At 37.5% G+C, this 17635-nt stretch overlaps 1 protein-coding gene across 1 annotated transcript in view; it reads right to left on the bottom strand.

Annotated features, from left to right (window-relative positions):
• Nucleotides 1-17137, bottom strand: part of LOC127626274 (calcium/calmodulin-dependent protein kinase type IV-like) — a 33954-nt gene extending 16817 nt beyond the window's left edge. The window contains exons 1-8 of the mRNA XM_052101949.1: nt 16406-17137; nt 14346-14424; nt 14182-14244; nt 13947-14029; nt 12203-12275; nt 3356-3446; nt 3135-3209; nt 2851-2926 (exon numbers count right to left, since the gene is read on the bottom strand). Of these exons, the coding sequence (XP_051957909.1) occupies nt 2851-2926; nt 3135-3209; nt 3356-3446; nt 12203-12275; nt 13947-14029; nt 14182-14244; nt 14346-14424; nt 16406-16512 (647 nt within the window). The 5' untranslated portion in view covers nt 16513-17137. The remainder of the gene's footprint in view (nt 1-2850; nt 2927-3134; nt 3210-3355; nt 3447-12202; nt 12276-13946; nt 14030-14181; nt 14245-14345; nt 14425-16405) is intronic.
• Between the last annotated feature and the right edge of the window lie 498 nt (nt 17138-17635).

Genomic DNA, 17635 nt, shown 5'->3' with positions numbered 1-17635 from the left:
GTGGAGATTAACTGAGCAGAGAGGAGAATTGGTAAAAAAGGAATTAAATATTGATCTGTTTCTCACCACATCTATCATATCGTTTCTGAGGACATGGATTAAACCACAGGAGGCACATGGATTAGACTACTTTTATGCTGATTTATGTGATTTGTGGAGCTTCAATATTTTAGCACCGATTCAATTTCATTATATGGACCAAAAGAGTTGATAAATATATATATATTTTTTTTTTTAATTTTTTTTTTTATTTGTGTTCTGCAGAAGAAAGAAAGTCATACACATCCAGGATGGCATGAGGGTGAGTAAATGATGAGACAATTTTCCTTTTTAAGCATGATGTAGCCCCTGTACCAAACAACTTTTCCCATGCCTGCTCTACCTAATCTATTGTGCAGGACATGACGTGCCAAGTGATCCTGCTTATTTAGCATTTATTTTTTTTGCATTCCTTGCATTGACTGAACATGTCTTATGCACAACAATAATGCTCTGTCAGCATTAGGGGAAATTTAGACCCTACACAAACTAATTTTAATGTATTTGTTTCATACATTACGATTTAAAATAGTGATCACAGAAAATAAATTTTAATCTTTTCATTTCTGTTATCATGTCTCCCTTTAGTTTTTTGGAATCAGGTTCATGTAGTGTTCATCATACATAAGTGATAATGGGGCAAAGGTTTTGCAACTCAGTACTCAATACTCACCACTCATGAGAACTTTTAAATGAGCTACTCATTTACTCTTAATTGAATAGTTTTTAGGACAGCTACTTTTACTCTACTCACACTAAATTTTTTGGGAAGTAACAGTACTTCTACTTGATTATGATTTTTCAGTACTCTTTCCATCCCTGATTCTAGCACACTCTCGAGAGTTGCTGTGCGCACACAGGGACCTGGTGCTCAGGCACCTCAACCGTTTAGGGCTTCGCGTCAACTGGGAAAAGAGCATGCTCTCCCCGGTTCCAAGCATCTCTTTTCTCGGGAAGGAGTTAGACTAAGTCTCCATGATTGCGTCTCATGAGTGAGTGGGCACAGTCGGTACTGAACTGCCTGAAGTTATTCAGGTGGAGTATGGTGGTCCTACTGATAAGGTTTCAGAGGCTCCTGGGGCATATGACCACTTGGGTTGATGCATATGAGACCGCTCCAGCACTGGCTTCAGACTCGAGGCCAGGGCACACATCGCATGGCCATCGCGACGATCTGCCGACCACTTCTTCAGCCCTTACAGCAAGCATCCAGGCACGTCGTGGTTACGACAGACACCTCCAAGCTAGGCTAGAGTGCCGTGTGCAATGGGCATGCAGCTGCTGGTTCCTGGACACTCCCATGACATTGTTGGCATATCAACAGCCTCATGTTGTTGGCCATACTGCTCACCCTGCTTTTGCCATTGATCTAGGGCAAGCGCGTGTTGGCCCGGCTGGACAAAATGCCGACGGTGGTGTATATAAAACCGCCAAGGTGGCTTACATCCGAGTCGCATGCCACAACTCGCCCTCCGGACTCAACAGTGACCGAGGATGCTGTGGGACACTCACATCCCGAGCAGCCTCAACGCCACAGCGGATGCGCTGTTGCGGCAAGCAACACTCAGCGGAGAGTGGAGACTCCACCCCCAGGTGGTACAGCTGATTTGGAGTCGATTTGGCAAAGCAGAGGTGGACCTGTTGTTTCCCTGGAATCTTCCCACTGCCCACTCTGGTATTTCCTGACGGGAGCCCCCATCGTTTCCCCCAGTGAGCCTACTTGCACAGACCCTGAGCAAGGTCAAGGAGGACGAGGAACAAGTCACCCTCGTGGCCCCCATACTGGCCCACCCAGACTTGGTTCTCAGACCTCGACAGCACCTACCTGGCAAAGTCCCCTGAGGAAGGACCTCCTCTCTAAGGGATGGGGCACCATCTGGCACCTGTTCTCAGACCTCTGGAATCTCCATGTCTGGGCCCTCGACGGCCTGTGGAAGATATAAGTGGTCTACCACTGGCAGTGGTAGACACGGTCACACAGGCCAAAGCTCCCTCTATGCGGCTGGCACGGCCTGCTCCCATGTTAGTTATATTGCTTTGTGGGGATGACATCTTGTGGGGATGACTACATGACATCTTGTGAGGTGATGGGGGAGGTTATGTGCAGACTGATGCACCTGCTATAAAGCGCATTGTAGCTTGTTTGCACCTGCATCGGCAGGTCACGTAACACGGTTCAGTTGTTGTGGCGTTTTTCTATAGGGACCTCTAGTGTCACTACATCGAAACAATGTCGAGTGAGTGATAGAAGGGGGAATGTCTCAGTTACTGTTGTAACCTTCGTTACCTGATGGAGGGAACGAGATGATGTGTCCCTCTTTCCACAACGCTGTACTATCCACTGAAATGGCCGGTTACAACAGTAACCAAGACGTTTTCTATAATGACTGCTAAACTGTCTATTTGACCATTGTTCCAAATAAATCAATATTTCATGTCCATATGTCCATATATTTACTTACTTGGTAAGTAGTCACTTAGTAAGCGTGATGAAGTACAGTCAATTAGTCATTATCGCAAAATAAATAAATAAATAATCTCTTCAGGATGATACAAATTTTCTATGCTATGTGTTGGGGTTCTGATCATACTGTCAGCTTTATTACTGACTGGCTTTATTCTCACCTGTATAGCCCTTACACCACTGCTATTCTAGTCTACAATTTGATCATTTCTATCTTTACTGCTAATATTTTTAGCTCCTACTGATTAATTGCTTGTGTTTTTGCATTTTTTCCCCCTAATTTGTAAGTCAGATAATAGCATCTGCAAAATGAACAAACATCAATGTATTGTAACTGTACTACTCACAGAATGTATAGGATGACTCCTACCGACCACATGTCAACCTCTGGGCCATAAGGATTTCCTCTAAGTATTTCAGGAGCTTTGTGTATAGGTAAACAGGAAAATTAATGCAAATATACTAAATGATGAAACTTTATTAGTCATTAATTTGTTAGCTTGCAAACATTTTAATGAGTTTTATTTAACACGTCAATTGGGAGGTAGATTGGTATTCTAATAATAATAATAATAAAAACAATAATATGGTGTTTAAATCATCACTCAAATGTTCTGTAATTCAGACTCACCACAGTAGCCAGGGGTCCCACACACTGTCTTCATTGTCACTTGCTCATCAATAATTTTTGAGAGTCCAAAGTCCGCTGTGGACATGACAGAAAATAATCAATAAATCCCATTCATTACCGAAAGAGTTTTAGCCATTGTCGCTTAAAAAACAACATCATTTATTTCACAGTCTCAATTTTTCCTGCGTTAAAAAGATTAAAACTGAGTTAGCATTTTTTACCTATCTTCAGAGGTGCATCTATTGACAAGTCAGCATAGAGGAGATTTTCTGGTTTGAGGTCCCTGTGAACAACTCCATTTTCATGTAAATACTAGAATAGAGACATGAGACATGAAAACATGAGTTGACATGAAATACATGCTATATTTCATCTAAAACAATTAATTTAAATAACAATTTTTTCTAATTCTTATACAATATTATGGTTGCATCAGAGTCATCTCATGACTATTTTTGAATTTTAAAAAGCTAAAAGATTCTAAATAATGGTTAAATAGCATAAAAAAACAAAATGGTGACTTACACCTAAAAATCACATTTTCTTAAATATCGAGAAATGTTTACCTTAAATCTTGATGTTAACCTGCCTTTACTAGAACACTATTACACCTAGGGGCGTATGAACATCTAGACAAAATAAATTTCTAAATGTAGGGGGACATGGTTGTTATGCACTTCATTACTCCTAAAGCACATTTTCTTTTTTTATTGATGAATTTGCGAACCTCTAGGATTTTAACCAAGGCAACAGCTGAATGGATTAATTGTTACTGTAAATAAATACTCACACTTTAATGCGAGGGACAATATGGAATGTTTTATGTTTCTCATTGCAAAGACAGATCAGCATACCCTCCCCCTTTCCATATTTAAAAGAGCTGCTCTAATAGGCAGTTTTCTATGTTAATTTAATTCATTAGTTGATTTATTTCTGTTCTATGCTGTTTAAGAGTGTGTTTGTTTGTGTGATTATATTTAATCTTCTGAAGTTCTGATCTGTATGATGAGTTATTTGAAGCAGTGGTTCAAAACACAATATCTTCACTTGTCGTTCTCTGTATTCAACCCTTTAAAAAAGCCATTATGAATGCCAAGGCAGACACTGTCTCCTCATTTATGCTGTGTTCCTGCATTAGCAAATCATCTCTGCAAATTATCCACTGTCTCTGGGATGGGATGATCGATGGCTATGCCTGAACTTTTCAAACATCCTGTCTTGCCTAAAGAGGTTTTTCTCACACTCTTTTGAGATCATGGGGTCGGTCTCCATTATCGGGGCACAGGCGCTTCTGAGCCACAATCTGCTAAAGTGCACGCCATGTTAATTAATTTTGTGTTCATTGACATAAGACAGATGATGTTCCTTTAACACAATTCCAAAAATATATAAGTGAATCACGACAGGTGAGGAAACAAATGTTTCCTTTTAAATGCAAACCAAGAAGTTTGTTATGAGTCTGATGAAATTCAGGAAGTGTTTGGCAAATGAGTGTTAATTGAAGTTTAGCACATTACTAGTTTGAGGTTTGGAGTCTTGAGTGAACACTCAAGAGTCCAAATAAAGTAAAGCTGAGGTTCTAGAGTTGATTACATTGTACATGTTTAATTCAAAATACTTTGTAAGAAGGCTGGAACAAAAGGGTTAAAGGGATCATCCCAGATGTGTGGTGGTGGCGTAGTGGTATAAAGCACATAACTGGTAATCCGAAGGTTGGTGGTTCGATCCCCACAGCCACCACCATTGTGTCCTTGAGCAAGGCACTTAACTCCAGGTTGCTCTGGGGGATTGTCCCTGTAACAAGGGCTCTGTAAGTCGCTTTGGATAAAAGCGTCTGCCAAATGCATAAATGTGAATGTATGTGTAATTTATTTATTCTGCAGAACACAAATTATATTTAGAAGAAAATCTCAGCTGTTTAGTTCAATACAATGCAAGTGAAAGGTGACCAAAACTTTGAAGCTCCAAAAAAGGAGATAAAATCAGCAAATCATGACTCCAGTGTTTTAATCAATGTCTTCTGAAGTGATCCAGATGGTTTTGTGAGAGAACAGACCAAATTTTAACTTTTATATTTTAAATTTTGTCATTGCAGTCTATCTAGGCACGATCATGAGTTAAAGCTTGATTACACTTCCTAGTGCTTAACACACGTGCAAAGCACTAGATTGCGCTATAGGAAGTTTAATCAAGCTTGAGATCATGATTGCCAAAGATACCGCTATCAAGATTTCTAGTAAAAAAAAAAAAGGAGTTATATTTTGGACTGGTCTCACCCAAAACCAACTGGATCTCTTCAGAAGACATTGATAAAGGCACTGGAGTCTTATGGATCATGTTTATGCTGACTTTATCTGCTTTTTGGAACTTCAAAGACCTGGCCACCATTCACTTGCATTGAATTGACATTCAGTGCATAAGAAATTAAGTCATACACATCTTAGATGGCATGAGGGTAATTCAATGAGAGAACGTTCATTTTTGGGTGAACTAACCCCTTAAAATGAATCAGAATTGTTTTAATTTGTATTAGAACGAATGGTTAAATACTAGGCCAAATAATATGTGGAAATTATAAAAGAAACAAGGGCCTGTGTGCAACTTGCAGTCACAATACTAGTCTATTGTGGTTGGTTGCCAAGGTGTTGCAGTGGTTGTTAGGGTACTCTGGGTGGTTACTAGGCATAAGTAGGTGGTTGCTAGGGTTTTCTGGGTGGTTGCTTGGTGGTTGCTTCCTCTGCTGGCCTAAAATGCCTAATAAATAAATATTATATACTCAATCACCTTTTTGCTCAATCATGTATTTTTAATCACTTTCCACTCTTAATTAATCTACAAAGAAATAGAGAAAAATATTTATACAGTCAGAATTTATTCCTTGATGCTTACAAGCAAATTGTGACAACTGTTTCACAAATCGTATACCCAAAGCAGCATGTGAGTCTGAGCTCCACACTATTAGGCCTTCAGAACTTCTTCAGAATCCCTCAACAGTGCAACTGAATGGGCAAATAAAGTCAGACTGTCTGATTCATCAGCCAATCAGATTTATTTATTTGTTCTTCGTGGGTGTGATCTTTAGGATATGTCCTGGTCGAGGCTTTCTTGCTGGCCTTGTAGTGACACAATCACGCTTTAATTGATGTACGTAATTCAAGAGCGAAAAGCGTAAAATCAAGCTGTCTGACAAGTCAGCTGTCATCGTACTGCCGATGAGAAACAGATCCTTATGGATTTACAAACACATGATGTTCTGCATGACTGTGTGGTTGCTTATTTTATTAAACAGGAAAGGAGGGCTGATTTTCACTTCAAGTAATTTGGTAAGGGCTTTTTGTATTTTATAGCAACATCAGGAGTTTTCTAAGTGTAAATTAGGCTGCTGGAGCATTCAGTCTCGGATCAAGTTTTAAAAAGTAGTGCTGTGTTCGATTCAACTCGGAAAGTCAGATTTTACGACTTTCTACAAGGAAAAGTGCATTGGAATGGCATCTTGAAGTCAGAATTACAACTTGTAGGCTTGTGCAGAGATTCTCAACTCTTTGATTTCGCCGAGATGCAGAGGCATGATGTCACACAAACATGTGGACACTCAGGGAGATATACAAAGTAAGAGATAAACATTCACTTTATTAAGTAATATCGATAAATGAGTTTGTTTCCACATTACATGATATTAAAGCTGGTTTAACAAATGCCTTCAAAAACAAGTGTACAAAACATGGAAAATATTAATCTCTTGATAATTGTACACTTGTAGCACAAATGCTAGCGCTGTTGCATTGTTTATCAGTTGGGTTGCAAGGAGACATCTCTAATGAGAGTCAAACACCTGCTAAGCTAATGGGAGCATTGCAGTTCCGAATACCGTGGAATGGAATGCATTTATGGTCAGAGATATCAAGTAGGAATATCCCTCATCCAACTTGAATGGAATGCAGCATAACCGTGTACCCTGACGAAATGAAATTTATTGCAAGCAACATTTAAATCAGAGATTTTATTAGATCGATTTTTTAAGGTATTATAGACCTCCTTGATAGATTCATATGAAAAATTATGATTTCTGAATGTCTGTTCAGGAGACGTTCATTTCACAAAACAGTCATGCTCTAGTTAAAATTAGGCTTGCTTGAGCATTAAGTGTCATTTCAAGTTCTGGCTTTCGTGCGTGGACGTGTTTTTAAAATATCAATTGGTATTACTAGTTAGCTGCGACATAATGTATGATACCCAAAGGCATAGGGTGTCTTATTCATTGTGAAACTTTAAATGCACGGTCCGCCACTGCACAAAAATAATTGTACTTTATTTTCTTACTGATTAATTTATCTATTCATCCATTTATCCATCTATTTTATGCATTTATTTATTATTTAATATTATTTAGCCTTATTGATTGAAAAACAAATGTTGTCCTGATATGAAAGTATTTTCATAAAGTATAGCTAAGCATCACAACACAACCAGTAGTATTTAAATTGCATTAAATGTAATGTCACGATAGGCCTGCAGGTAATCATTTTAAGGTTCTCCTTAAGGGAATAATTCACCCCAAAAATTGTTTTCATCTACTTACCATTTAATCTACATTTATTTACTCACCATTATGTCATCTCAAACTTGTAAGATTTTCTTTACAAATTAGATATTGTAAAAAATATATTTTGATGGAGATGTGATGTGGATACATCCATACAATGCAAATGAATGGGGACCAACACTTCCAAGCAGGACCGTAGCAAGGAATTCTGGGCCCCCCGAAAGTAAATTGGTCTGGGCCCCTTTCATTTAAATAAATATAGTTTAAAATTTGTTGTGGGCCCCCCTGGACCTGTGGATCCCCAGAATCGTTACTACCTTTTACCCCATTAGTTACGGCCCAGCTTCCAAGCCCCAAATATTTTTTTTTTGGGGTGAATTATTCCTTTAATGATGCTTTTAGCACTTTTCGATAACTTTTGTCAACTGTTTAAGTCAGATTGCTAATAAAATAACAGCATACCTTTCTTCAACAAGCAGCATGATTAGAATGATTAGAGTTATGGAGCCTTAGTAAACACCACTAAATATGGAAATGCTTCTCCAAAGCTAAGAACATGGAAAACAGGAAGGTCCTGAGAGATAATTCAAACACTTTCAAAATTTTAGCGGCATTTGCACATGCACGTAAAATGACACAAACAAGAACTAGAGAAATAACATTATATAAAACATGGATTAAATGAATCCAACACACACACACACACACACACACACACACACACACACACACACACACACACACACACACACACACACACACAACACATAAATTGTTGCTTCATTGTCAGATAGACACAGTTGCCTAGCTGTTACATAACATCTTGTTCATGGAGATTAAAAGCCAGGGGAAAAAAATAGCTGTTTTTTTCTAGAGAAGATTATTTTTCACTAGTAGTTCTCCCCACACATCCGCTTACTCAACTGTTCATTTTTGAGTGACGACAAGACTGACCCACATTGCCAAAACCCTCCACTCTCAGCCCAGCACTGAACATGTGTTGAGCCACAGTAACACACAGACAATAATCCCTTGACTGAGAATGCATTAAAACAACTGCTGTCCCCATGACAGCATCGCATCCTGTCATCGCATCCTGTTATTTGTCATATTATTTGACTCATATTAAATGGGTCATACTATACTTTTAGTTTAATTTTGTCCCTGCCATATGTTTGTTTTGCATGACCATATTACGTTTTCTATTCATGAAGACTAGCTCTCTTTACTACTGTACCTTTAAGACTTCTAAATGTAAAGGATCTCTGTCATGATTGGCTAACCCCTGCGTGCCAGCCTGTCGTTCATCAGGGTGAGCAAAGTAGCTAAATACTGAACAGGCGTTGAATATGCATAAGATGGCAAAATCGTAACTTATTGTACACCTTGGCTACCAGGGATGGAAAGAGTACTGAAAAATCATACTCAAGTAGAAGTACTGTTACTCCCCAAAAAATATAGTGTGAGTAGAGTAAAAGTAGCTGTCCTAAAAACTACTCAAGTAAGAGTAAAAGAGTAGCTCATTCAAAGTAATTATGAGTAGTGAGTATTGAGCACTGAGTTGCAAAACCTATTCACCATTATATTGAACACTGCATGAATTTTTTTAAAAAATACATCACTTATCTATGAAAAACACTACATGAATCTGATTCCAAAAAAATAAAAGGGAGACATGATAACAGAAATGAAAAGATTAAAAAGTTTAAATTTTCAATACACTGATCACCATTTTAAACCGGAATGTGTGAATAAAATTACATTAAAATAAGTTTATGTGTAGGGTCTACATTTCCCTTAATGCCGACAGAGTGTTATTGTTGTGCATAAAACATTGTTCAAACAATGCAAGGAATGCAAAAAAAATGCTAAATAAGCAGGATCACTTGGCACGTCATGTCCTGCACAATAGAGGATGTAGAGCAGGCATGGGAAACGTTTTTTGGTAAAGGAGCTACATCATGCTTAAAAATAAATAATTCACCCATCAGTGAATATATTCATCATTTACTCATCCTCATGTCATCCTGGATGTGTATGACTTTCTTCTGCAGAATACAAATTAAGATTTTTAGAAGAGTATCTCAGCTCTTTTGGTCCATGAAAGTGAATCAGTGCTAAATTCACAAATCACATAAATCAGCATAAAAGTAGTCTAATCCATGTGCCTCCAATGGTTTAATCCATGTCTTCAGAAGTGATATGATAGATGTGGAGAGAAACAGATTAATATTTCATTCCTTTTTTACTAATAATTCTCCTCCCTGCTCAATTAATCTCCACTTTAACTTTCACTTTATTCTTGTGTTTTTGGTGATTCACATTCTTCATGCATATCACCACCTACTGGGCAGAGGGAAGAATTTCTTGCAAGAATTGACATACATATTGATCTGTTTCTCACCCACACCTGTCATATCAATTCTGAAGTCATGGATTAAACCACTGGAGGTGTATGTATTCATTTTATGCTGCTTTTATGTGCTTTTTGGAGTGTCAACATTTTGGCACCTTTTCACTAACATTGAATGGAGCTACAGAGCTGAAAGCTGAAAGAAAGTCATAGACAGATGGAATGAGGGTGAGTAAATGATAAGAGAATTTTAATATTTGTGTGAATTATTTCTATAAGTAGCACATGGGGGGCACATTGTGCTCATGGGGGGCACAGTGCTTTTGAGATACAATGTTCAACATTGATTCAGTTCTTGTATCTTTTATGCCAATAAATAGTTGTTTTCTCATTCTAATGCATGATGCACAATTTTCTGAAGTTTGTGACTGGTGGAATATTCTGCTGATGTATTTATTGCTCTGCAAATGTTGAGACTTTTCTATATTTATAAAGGCTACGCATAATTATAAATTATTTTATCATCTCTACTTTCCTGGTAATTTATTATACAAATGAACACACTCTCTACATCAGGAGTCAGTATTATAAAAAAAAAACAATATTTAAAAAATGTTTTTTTAAATGTCACTGTTTTATTCTATTACATTAATACTTTTAAAGCTACCCAAGTTATTTGGCCAAAAGTAGTGAGTGGTTTTTTGTTTCCTTGTTAATTTAGTTTGATTAATAGCCTTTATATGACATAGCCTACTAGACAGTGCTCAATTCGGTTTCATGTACACTTCAAGTCCAACCTTTTGAAATAAATATGATTTTTGTCCCACTGTTTAAATCCACTTTAGACATAAATAACTGCGTTTAAATAAAATCCTCACCAAGACGGCCATTGGCGGATTTATAAAGTGTATTTTATCATTTAGAAATGAACCCGCAATAGCACTCAAACATTAGTCGCCTGTCAATCAAACAGTGCGCAGCTACAGACGTCAAGAAATAAAAAGTCAATCTTTTGTATTTCATCTAGATCAACCAACCAGTGGTGCTCTTGCTATCGCGATTGATGTAATTACAGACTACATTATAGACACAAATATATAGTAAGCAGAAATATGAAATTTACCTTGATATGTTTCTTCAAATTAGTGGCAGGATTAATGCTGATATCTGGCTTGAGCAAGTTAAACTCACATGACACGATCATGCAATTGGCCTTTTTCACTGCAAAAATCCCTTCCAGGTGCGGCCGAGATGTTCTGCTGTAAACTGTGCTTCAGGCATTCTTCACAGTTGCCGCCAGATCTGCTGCTGGCATTCAAGTTTTTTATGTGTGATTTGATATGACGGGAGTCACAAGACTCTCCCTAGCCAATTATGTTGATAAATAAAAATAAAATCAGGACAGGGAAGTAGCGAACACCGATGGTGGGAAAATAGCACAGTAAAAGTACAGTTACAGCACTTTAAATGTACTCAAGTAAAAGTAAAACTATACAATTTTTAAACTACTTAAAAAAGTAAAATTCTTGGGAAAATGTAGGTAATTACAGTAATGTGATTATTTGTAATTCGTTACTGTACACTCCTGTTGGCTACTATGAAAAGATGTGACTTTTATTCCCAGAGACCAACCAGTTAACAAACAGAATTTCAAATCACTATAATACAGGCATCAAATTTTAGCTAGTCCCCTATCCAACACTTTATTTTAAGAAAGGAAACACCTGTGATCAAATTAGATTATTCATTCCAAATTAAATGTTACATTTCAATTGACTGATGTATTTCAATAACCTTTAATATGTTTCCCTTGTCTCATTCGAAACGCCAATGTTTTTTTTAATTCCGTTGCAGACGACAGTGATTTTTCTATAAAAATCTTGGCGAGATTTAGGGTTTGGGTAAGGGTTTAGACTTTATGGTTAAGTTTGGATTAGTGGTTACATTTAGGAAAACTTTTATCAACATTTTTTGTTGGTTTGTTTATTTTTCTTTGTGGGACTAAAATTCCTAAATGTTTGTATGAGCCAACTTGAACAATTTCTTATAATTTCACCATCTCGTACTGTCAAAATATCATGTGTTCCATTATATGTCCCTTTGAAAGGCTTAACATCCCAAATTGTCATTATCACCTTTCAAACTAGACCAGAAATATTTATTTTGACTTACCGCCACAGCTTCCAGAATCTGTTTGATAACGTGAGCTGCATCTCTCTCGCTGTAGTAGCCCCTCTCCACAATCCTGAAACAACACAAATCTCATATTAGGGCCACGTTGTCAGGGAAAAATCAGGCCAAAAAATAAATCTAATATTTAAACATAGAATATACATGGACTAGTCTATGTTTTTAAACATGAACAGCTGATGTTTAGGTGTGTGTGTGTGTGGACCTGGCAGTTTTAAGCTCTCTATTTAGCAGTGTATAGGCAACCACATCCTGTTCCAGCACTGTACCAAACCCATTTAAATCAATTGTCGGGTACTTGTTTTATTTAATTAGCTCTCATTGCTGGGCAGAAGAACACAAAGAGAGCCAAAGAAGCTCTAAGAACTTGATCTGTGAGACAAAGAAAGAATGAGATTCCTGTTCTGAATACCGCCTTAGGATTTAAGTACACATATTTAAAGGGATACTTCACCCCAAAATGAAAATTATGTCATTATTTACTCACTCTCCTTTTGTTCCAAATGTGTATGATGATTTTTTTTATCAATTTGTTTATGTTTCCAGGAGTGTTGGTTATTCATATTTTTGAAATGTTACAGACATTGCAGCTGATTTTCTGATAAGCTCCTTTGGAACAATGTGTATTGGGAAAAGCAGAAATCTAAAAATATATAAATACACATTAATTGACTTGATTTGACTTTTATGTTTCAAAGTTTTTTCTACTTTGGCAACAAAGTCTCAGTCTTCTGTGTTCTCAAACAAACAAATGATAGCCAGTGCTGAAGCATTTTAACAATAAGAAATTAGCATAATTAATTCTGATACAAGTAATGGCCAGCATATTCCAATCACTGCCAACCATGCTAAAATAAGCTTATACATTATATATTCTGAATCTAGGTACAGATTACCATTGTCCCATGTTTGCCAAACATGTTGAGTGGTCCAAACATCTGCAGCCTGAAACTGAACTTTTGATAGGAAGTTTGGATAGAATGGACTTTTGCGTCCTTGCTCCCTATTTAGTGAATAACTTAACCTCCAGTGTGCTGTCTGTCTGGTCTCAGAACAGTTCAAAATGAACCGTATTTTCATCCTAACTCCATATAAAGCCTCTGAAAGCAATATTTCTCATTGTGAAAATTCACAGTATATATAAGATTTCTAATAAAAACTGTTCTATTGTGCACATTAGTGTACATTGTGTTTAGCAGCCTGGCGTGTTTTAAAAATGGCATATCGGATGAAACTAGAGACTCTAATCATTTGACAGGTACCCTTTAATCTTTCAAACAGGTTTCAATGTGAAAACTTAATTAGGTTTCTCAACTTCACTGACAGCCCAGAGTCTGCTGAACCGAGATCAGTCAGATTAAATTAAATTATGTGTTTTGTATAACTAAGCTAAAATACAACATCCACACGATATAATGAAAGTAAATGGCGACTGACCCTGTCAGACCCTAACATTTATGCCTAAAATCTCCTTTTGTGTTCTATGAAAGAAAAAATGTATACAGGTTTGGAACACCATGAGGATGAGTAAACGATGACAGATTTTAATTTTTTTGGTGAACTATCCCTTTAAATATCACCATTCAGTATTATATCATGTATAGAGTCCATAGATCATCTTTTGATGGTCTTTGAGCAATACTCTGCAATGAGACCAAAGCTTGAAGCTGAAGATAAATTTCACAAATAATGCACCTGTATTACCTATTTATGAGGCATATCATACCTGTCAAAGAGTTCTCCACCTGTGACCAGCTCTAGGATGAGAAAAATCTCAGATTCAGTCTCAAAAATTTCTTTTAAACGAATCTGAAACAAAACAGAGTGAGAACAGTCACAATATTGCAACAATATCCATACTGTCTGCTTGAGATTACACAAAAACAAAAATGTTAATGAAAAATGTCATAACAGTGTGAAAGCCATTTCATAATGCATTGCAAATTACATAAATATCTTACGATATTTGGATGAGAAAGACGCAGCAGGACTCCGATCTCTGTCCTCACTATTTTCTTGTCGATCTGAGTTGACAACAAAACAATACATAAAATCAAATGATCATTCTGGGATTTTATGAAATTTTAATATAAGGCTGATCCCATGAAATAATCAAGTGACTCACAGTTTTCTTCAGCACCTTGACTGCATAACGTTTCTCTGTTTGCTTCTCTTCACAGCGAAACACAACAGATGTGGCACCCCTGGCAATAAACATGGAAAAACAATCTTAAAGGACTATTCCGGGTTTAATACAAGTTAAGCTCAATGAACAGCATTTGATACACAATGTTTATGACAACAAAACTATATGTTTGGTACACAAGGTTACAGTAAGGCATTTACAATGGAAGTGAATGGGACCATTTCGGGGCCACATCATTCCAACTCACTGACAAGCCCTATCAACCCATCAGACATTTTTGCATCAAGCATGTTTATGTTCCCTTGTAGAGCAACCTGAGGAGCATTGCACCAGCGCATGGAAGACCTGGGTTTGGATCCGAATTGAAACAAGGAAGCAATCATGTTCACATAACCAGTGACGAAGACGATTCAGAGGTTGCATTTCCCCCCCAACATTACATTTTCACTCCACTGATGGTTAGGTTTATGTTTTGGATTTGGGTTGAGTGGTACAAATTATAAAATATGCATTCTTCTTCACTATATTACATAATGTACGGCACCCCAACACCCCCCTAGATAGCCCCTCAGTGGGCATTTCACCCTGAAAATGGAGCTCAAATGTCCCACAGCACCCCCCCTAGATCGCCGCTCAGTGGATATTTCACCCCTAAAATGGTGCTCACACTTATGGCTTTGGACACTGGGTGCAGTATTTTGAACATCGGTAAGCACAAATCAATTTTTCCTAAAGAAAATTCAACCTACTCTTTCTGATAACATAGTCCATAATTAACACAGTTAAAAGAAAATGATGCATGCCATGAAATAGATAACCCTGAATCATATAGAAAGTACAAATCACAAACAAACAGCATTAAATGTGTAACCATCATAACAGATGAGGTTCTGGCCTCCAACACTGATCAAATTATGGAGCTTTTTCCTACTCTACCCATCTCTACTACTGTGGCCATGCATTTCCATGGCAACTAAGTCTTAATTTAATGATGCCATATTTAAAAACTTACACCCAATTAAAAAGAAGTCCTAACTTCTCACAAAAAGGATAACAAATAAAAGAGGCCTTGACTGATCATCTAGTCTAGAAATGCTCACATATGTACACAACCCACATATAGAACTAATGGTCTATTTTAGCAACATTTGTAGAAACGTTGTGCCAAAAATCTTTTTTCTTCTCTATAAACTATTATTAATACAAAAGTTGTGTGTTACATGGTACTCCTAGAGCTGCTTTCAGATCCTGTCTTTGTTTTCCATGGTCAGTGAATGACTCAATTAGACAAGCACACTCAAAGAGAAGGCCGTCATCTCTCCATCTGCTACCTTGCTGTCCAACTTGAACACTTGAATGCAGTGTCTAACAAAAACAGTCTTTAACATAATCAGGGATAGACTTAAAAGCTCTCACTACATACGATTTGCGGCCAACAATGTTTGAGTTAGTTAAATATATTTAATTCTGTAAATATTTACAGACTCTCAAGTCTAAAACATAGACCTCATTCTCAGTACCAAAATTGAAGCCACACAGCCATGATGACAGACTGAAATGATGTGACAGGATCACCACTCAACATTTTGTATCCCACATCCTGGGAGGTAATGATGGCAATTTGAAGCACTTGGTGACATTTACAAAGATTGTGTGCATCCTTAACATGCTCAATTAAGTTCAGTAGGTATAATTAGCTTACTAAGGTATATCAATTCTTATAGTTCAGAAACCACCCATCCCTGTGACTACAACAGGCAACAACAATTGATAACTAGCTTTATATAAACTTGCTCACTCCACATTTATTTACAAATGGACCTTGTCAACACAAAATACCAATTCAGTATTTGTTCTAATAATAAATGTTTACATTTCTTATTACTGTGCACGTAAATAAAATCACTTGCAATGGTAATACTAGCCTAACACATGTTTACTCGCATATAATTACATAGTAAGTGCATGTAGTTAATGTGTATAACATAGTAATTACCTATGTAATTACATTATAACAAGAAAACCACTTGTGTACGTACCTGCCTAATTCTGTGCCCATATTATAAAAATCCTCCACTGTCGCATCGCGGCGCGAGCCTTCGACCCAGTATTCCACCAAGCATGCGCCGGATCGAGAGGTCGGCATGATGGACCCTCCGAAGACGGCTCTGCTGTTATAATGAATGCAACTAATCCCTTAGGTCAGGGAAGCCCAGGGAAGACTACCACTTTCACATCTGGGTATCAGCTTGAGCTGTGATATAAAATCAGTCCACTGAAGCATTACAGCGGATCGGAGTTGATCCAAGTCTTTATTTATTTTTATTTTTTTTTCCAACTGTAACAAGAAGATATATCGTATATATGACGATATTCACTCGTTGTGCTGGAATAACCTTGATCAAAACAATAAACAAAATGCTGTTTTCAAAGTGGATGTTTAGCTTCCAAAGGGCCTGGTTGGGTGAGTCAGGAAAGATTCCATCCCAAAACCCTCCCACGATACACAGCATTCAAGAAAACATCAAAATCCTGCGTATAGTCTACAACCAGAGATCCCGAAATCACAAGCGAACGGATGACGATGATGATGAACGATTCCCTGCTTGTCAAGTCCTCGGCAAAATTAAAAACTACAGATCCGCTTCTTAATATCTCACACGCCTCTCAAAGCATATGTATATTCGGAATAAGCAGGTTGAAGATGTAAATGTCGTTTCAAATGTAAATCTCACTGCTGTTTGTGCTGGCGAGGGGTGGAGAAAGGGAGGCGGTCTGTCACACACACACACACACACACACACACACACACACACACACACACACACACACACACACACACACACACACACACACACACACACACATGCACATGCAAGCCCTCTCAGCTTCTGCTTCAATCCCTGGCTTTCACTTCGGGCTCCAACTGGAACACCAGAATATTCAATCAAAATAAAAAGAAAGATGGGTTTATGGTAGCAGGGTTGAATCATCTTACATATTACAGCTACAATGTCATATTCACCCATAATCGAATATCAGCACGTTAGCTACCAGTCAATAATTGTAAACGTGCATGGCTGATCGGTTTGCTTTTATGTGCAGCGTCGACGTAGGTTCGCTTCAGCACCTCGGACAGTTCTACTTCTTCATAAAAGAAGTGTCTTTTCGTCGTATCAAAATGACAGTTTGGTGGTTCAGTAAATGTATCTGATAACAACAACATTTCATTTTATATAATCTTAAATGTCCATGTTTGATGTTTGAAT

This window comes from Xyrauchen texanus, chromosome 32 (genome assembly GCF_025860055.1).
Source record: "Xyrauchen texanus isolate HMW12.3.18 chromosome 32, RBS_HiC_50CHRs, whole genome shotgun sequence".
NCBI lineage: Eukaryota > Metazoa > Chordata > Actinopteri > Cypriniformes > Catostomidae > Xyrauchen > Xyrauchen texanus.
The sequence above is the reverse complement of the archived record's forward strand: the minus strand, read 5'-3'. Positions and strand labels throughout refer to the sequence as shown.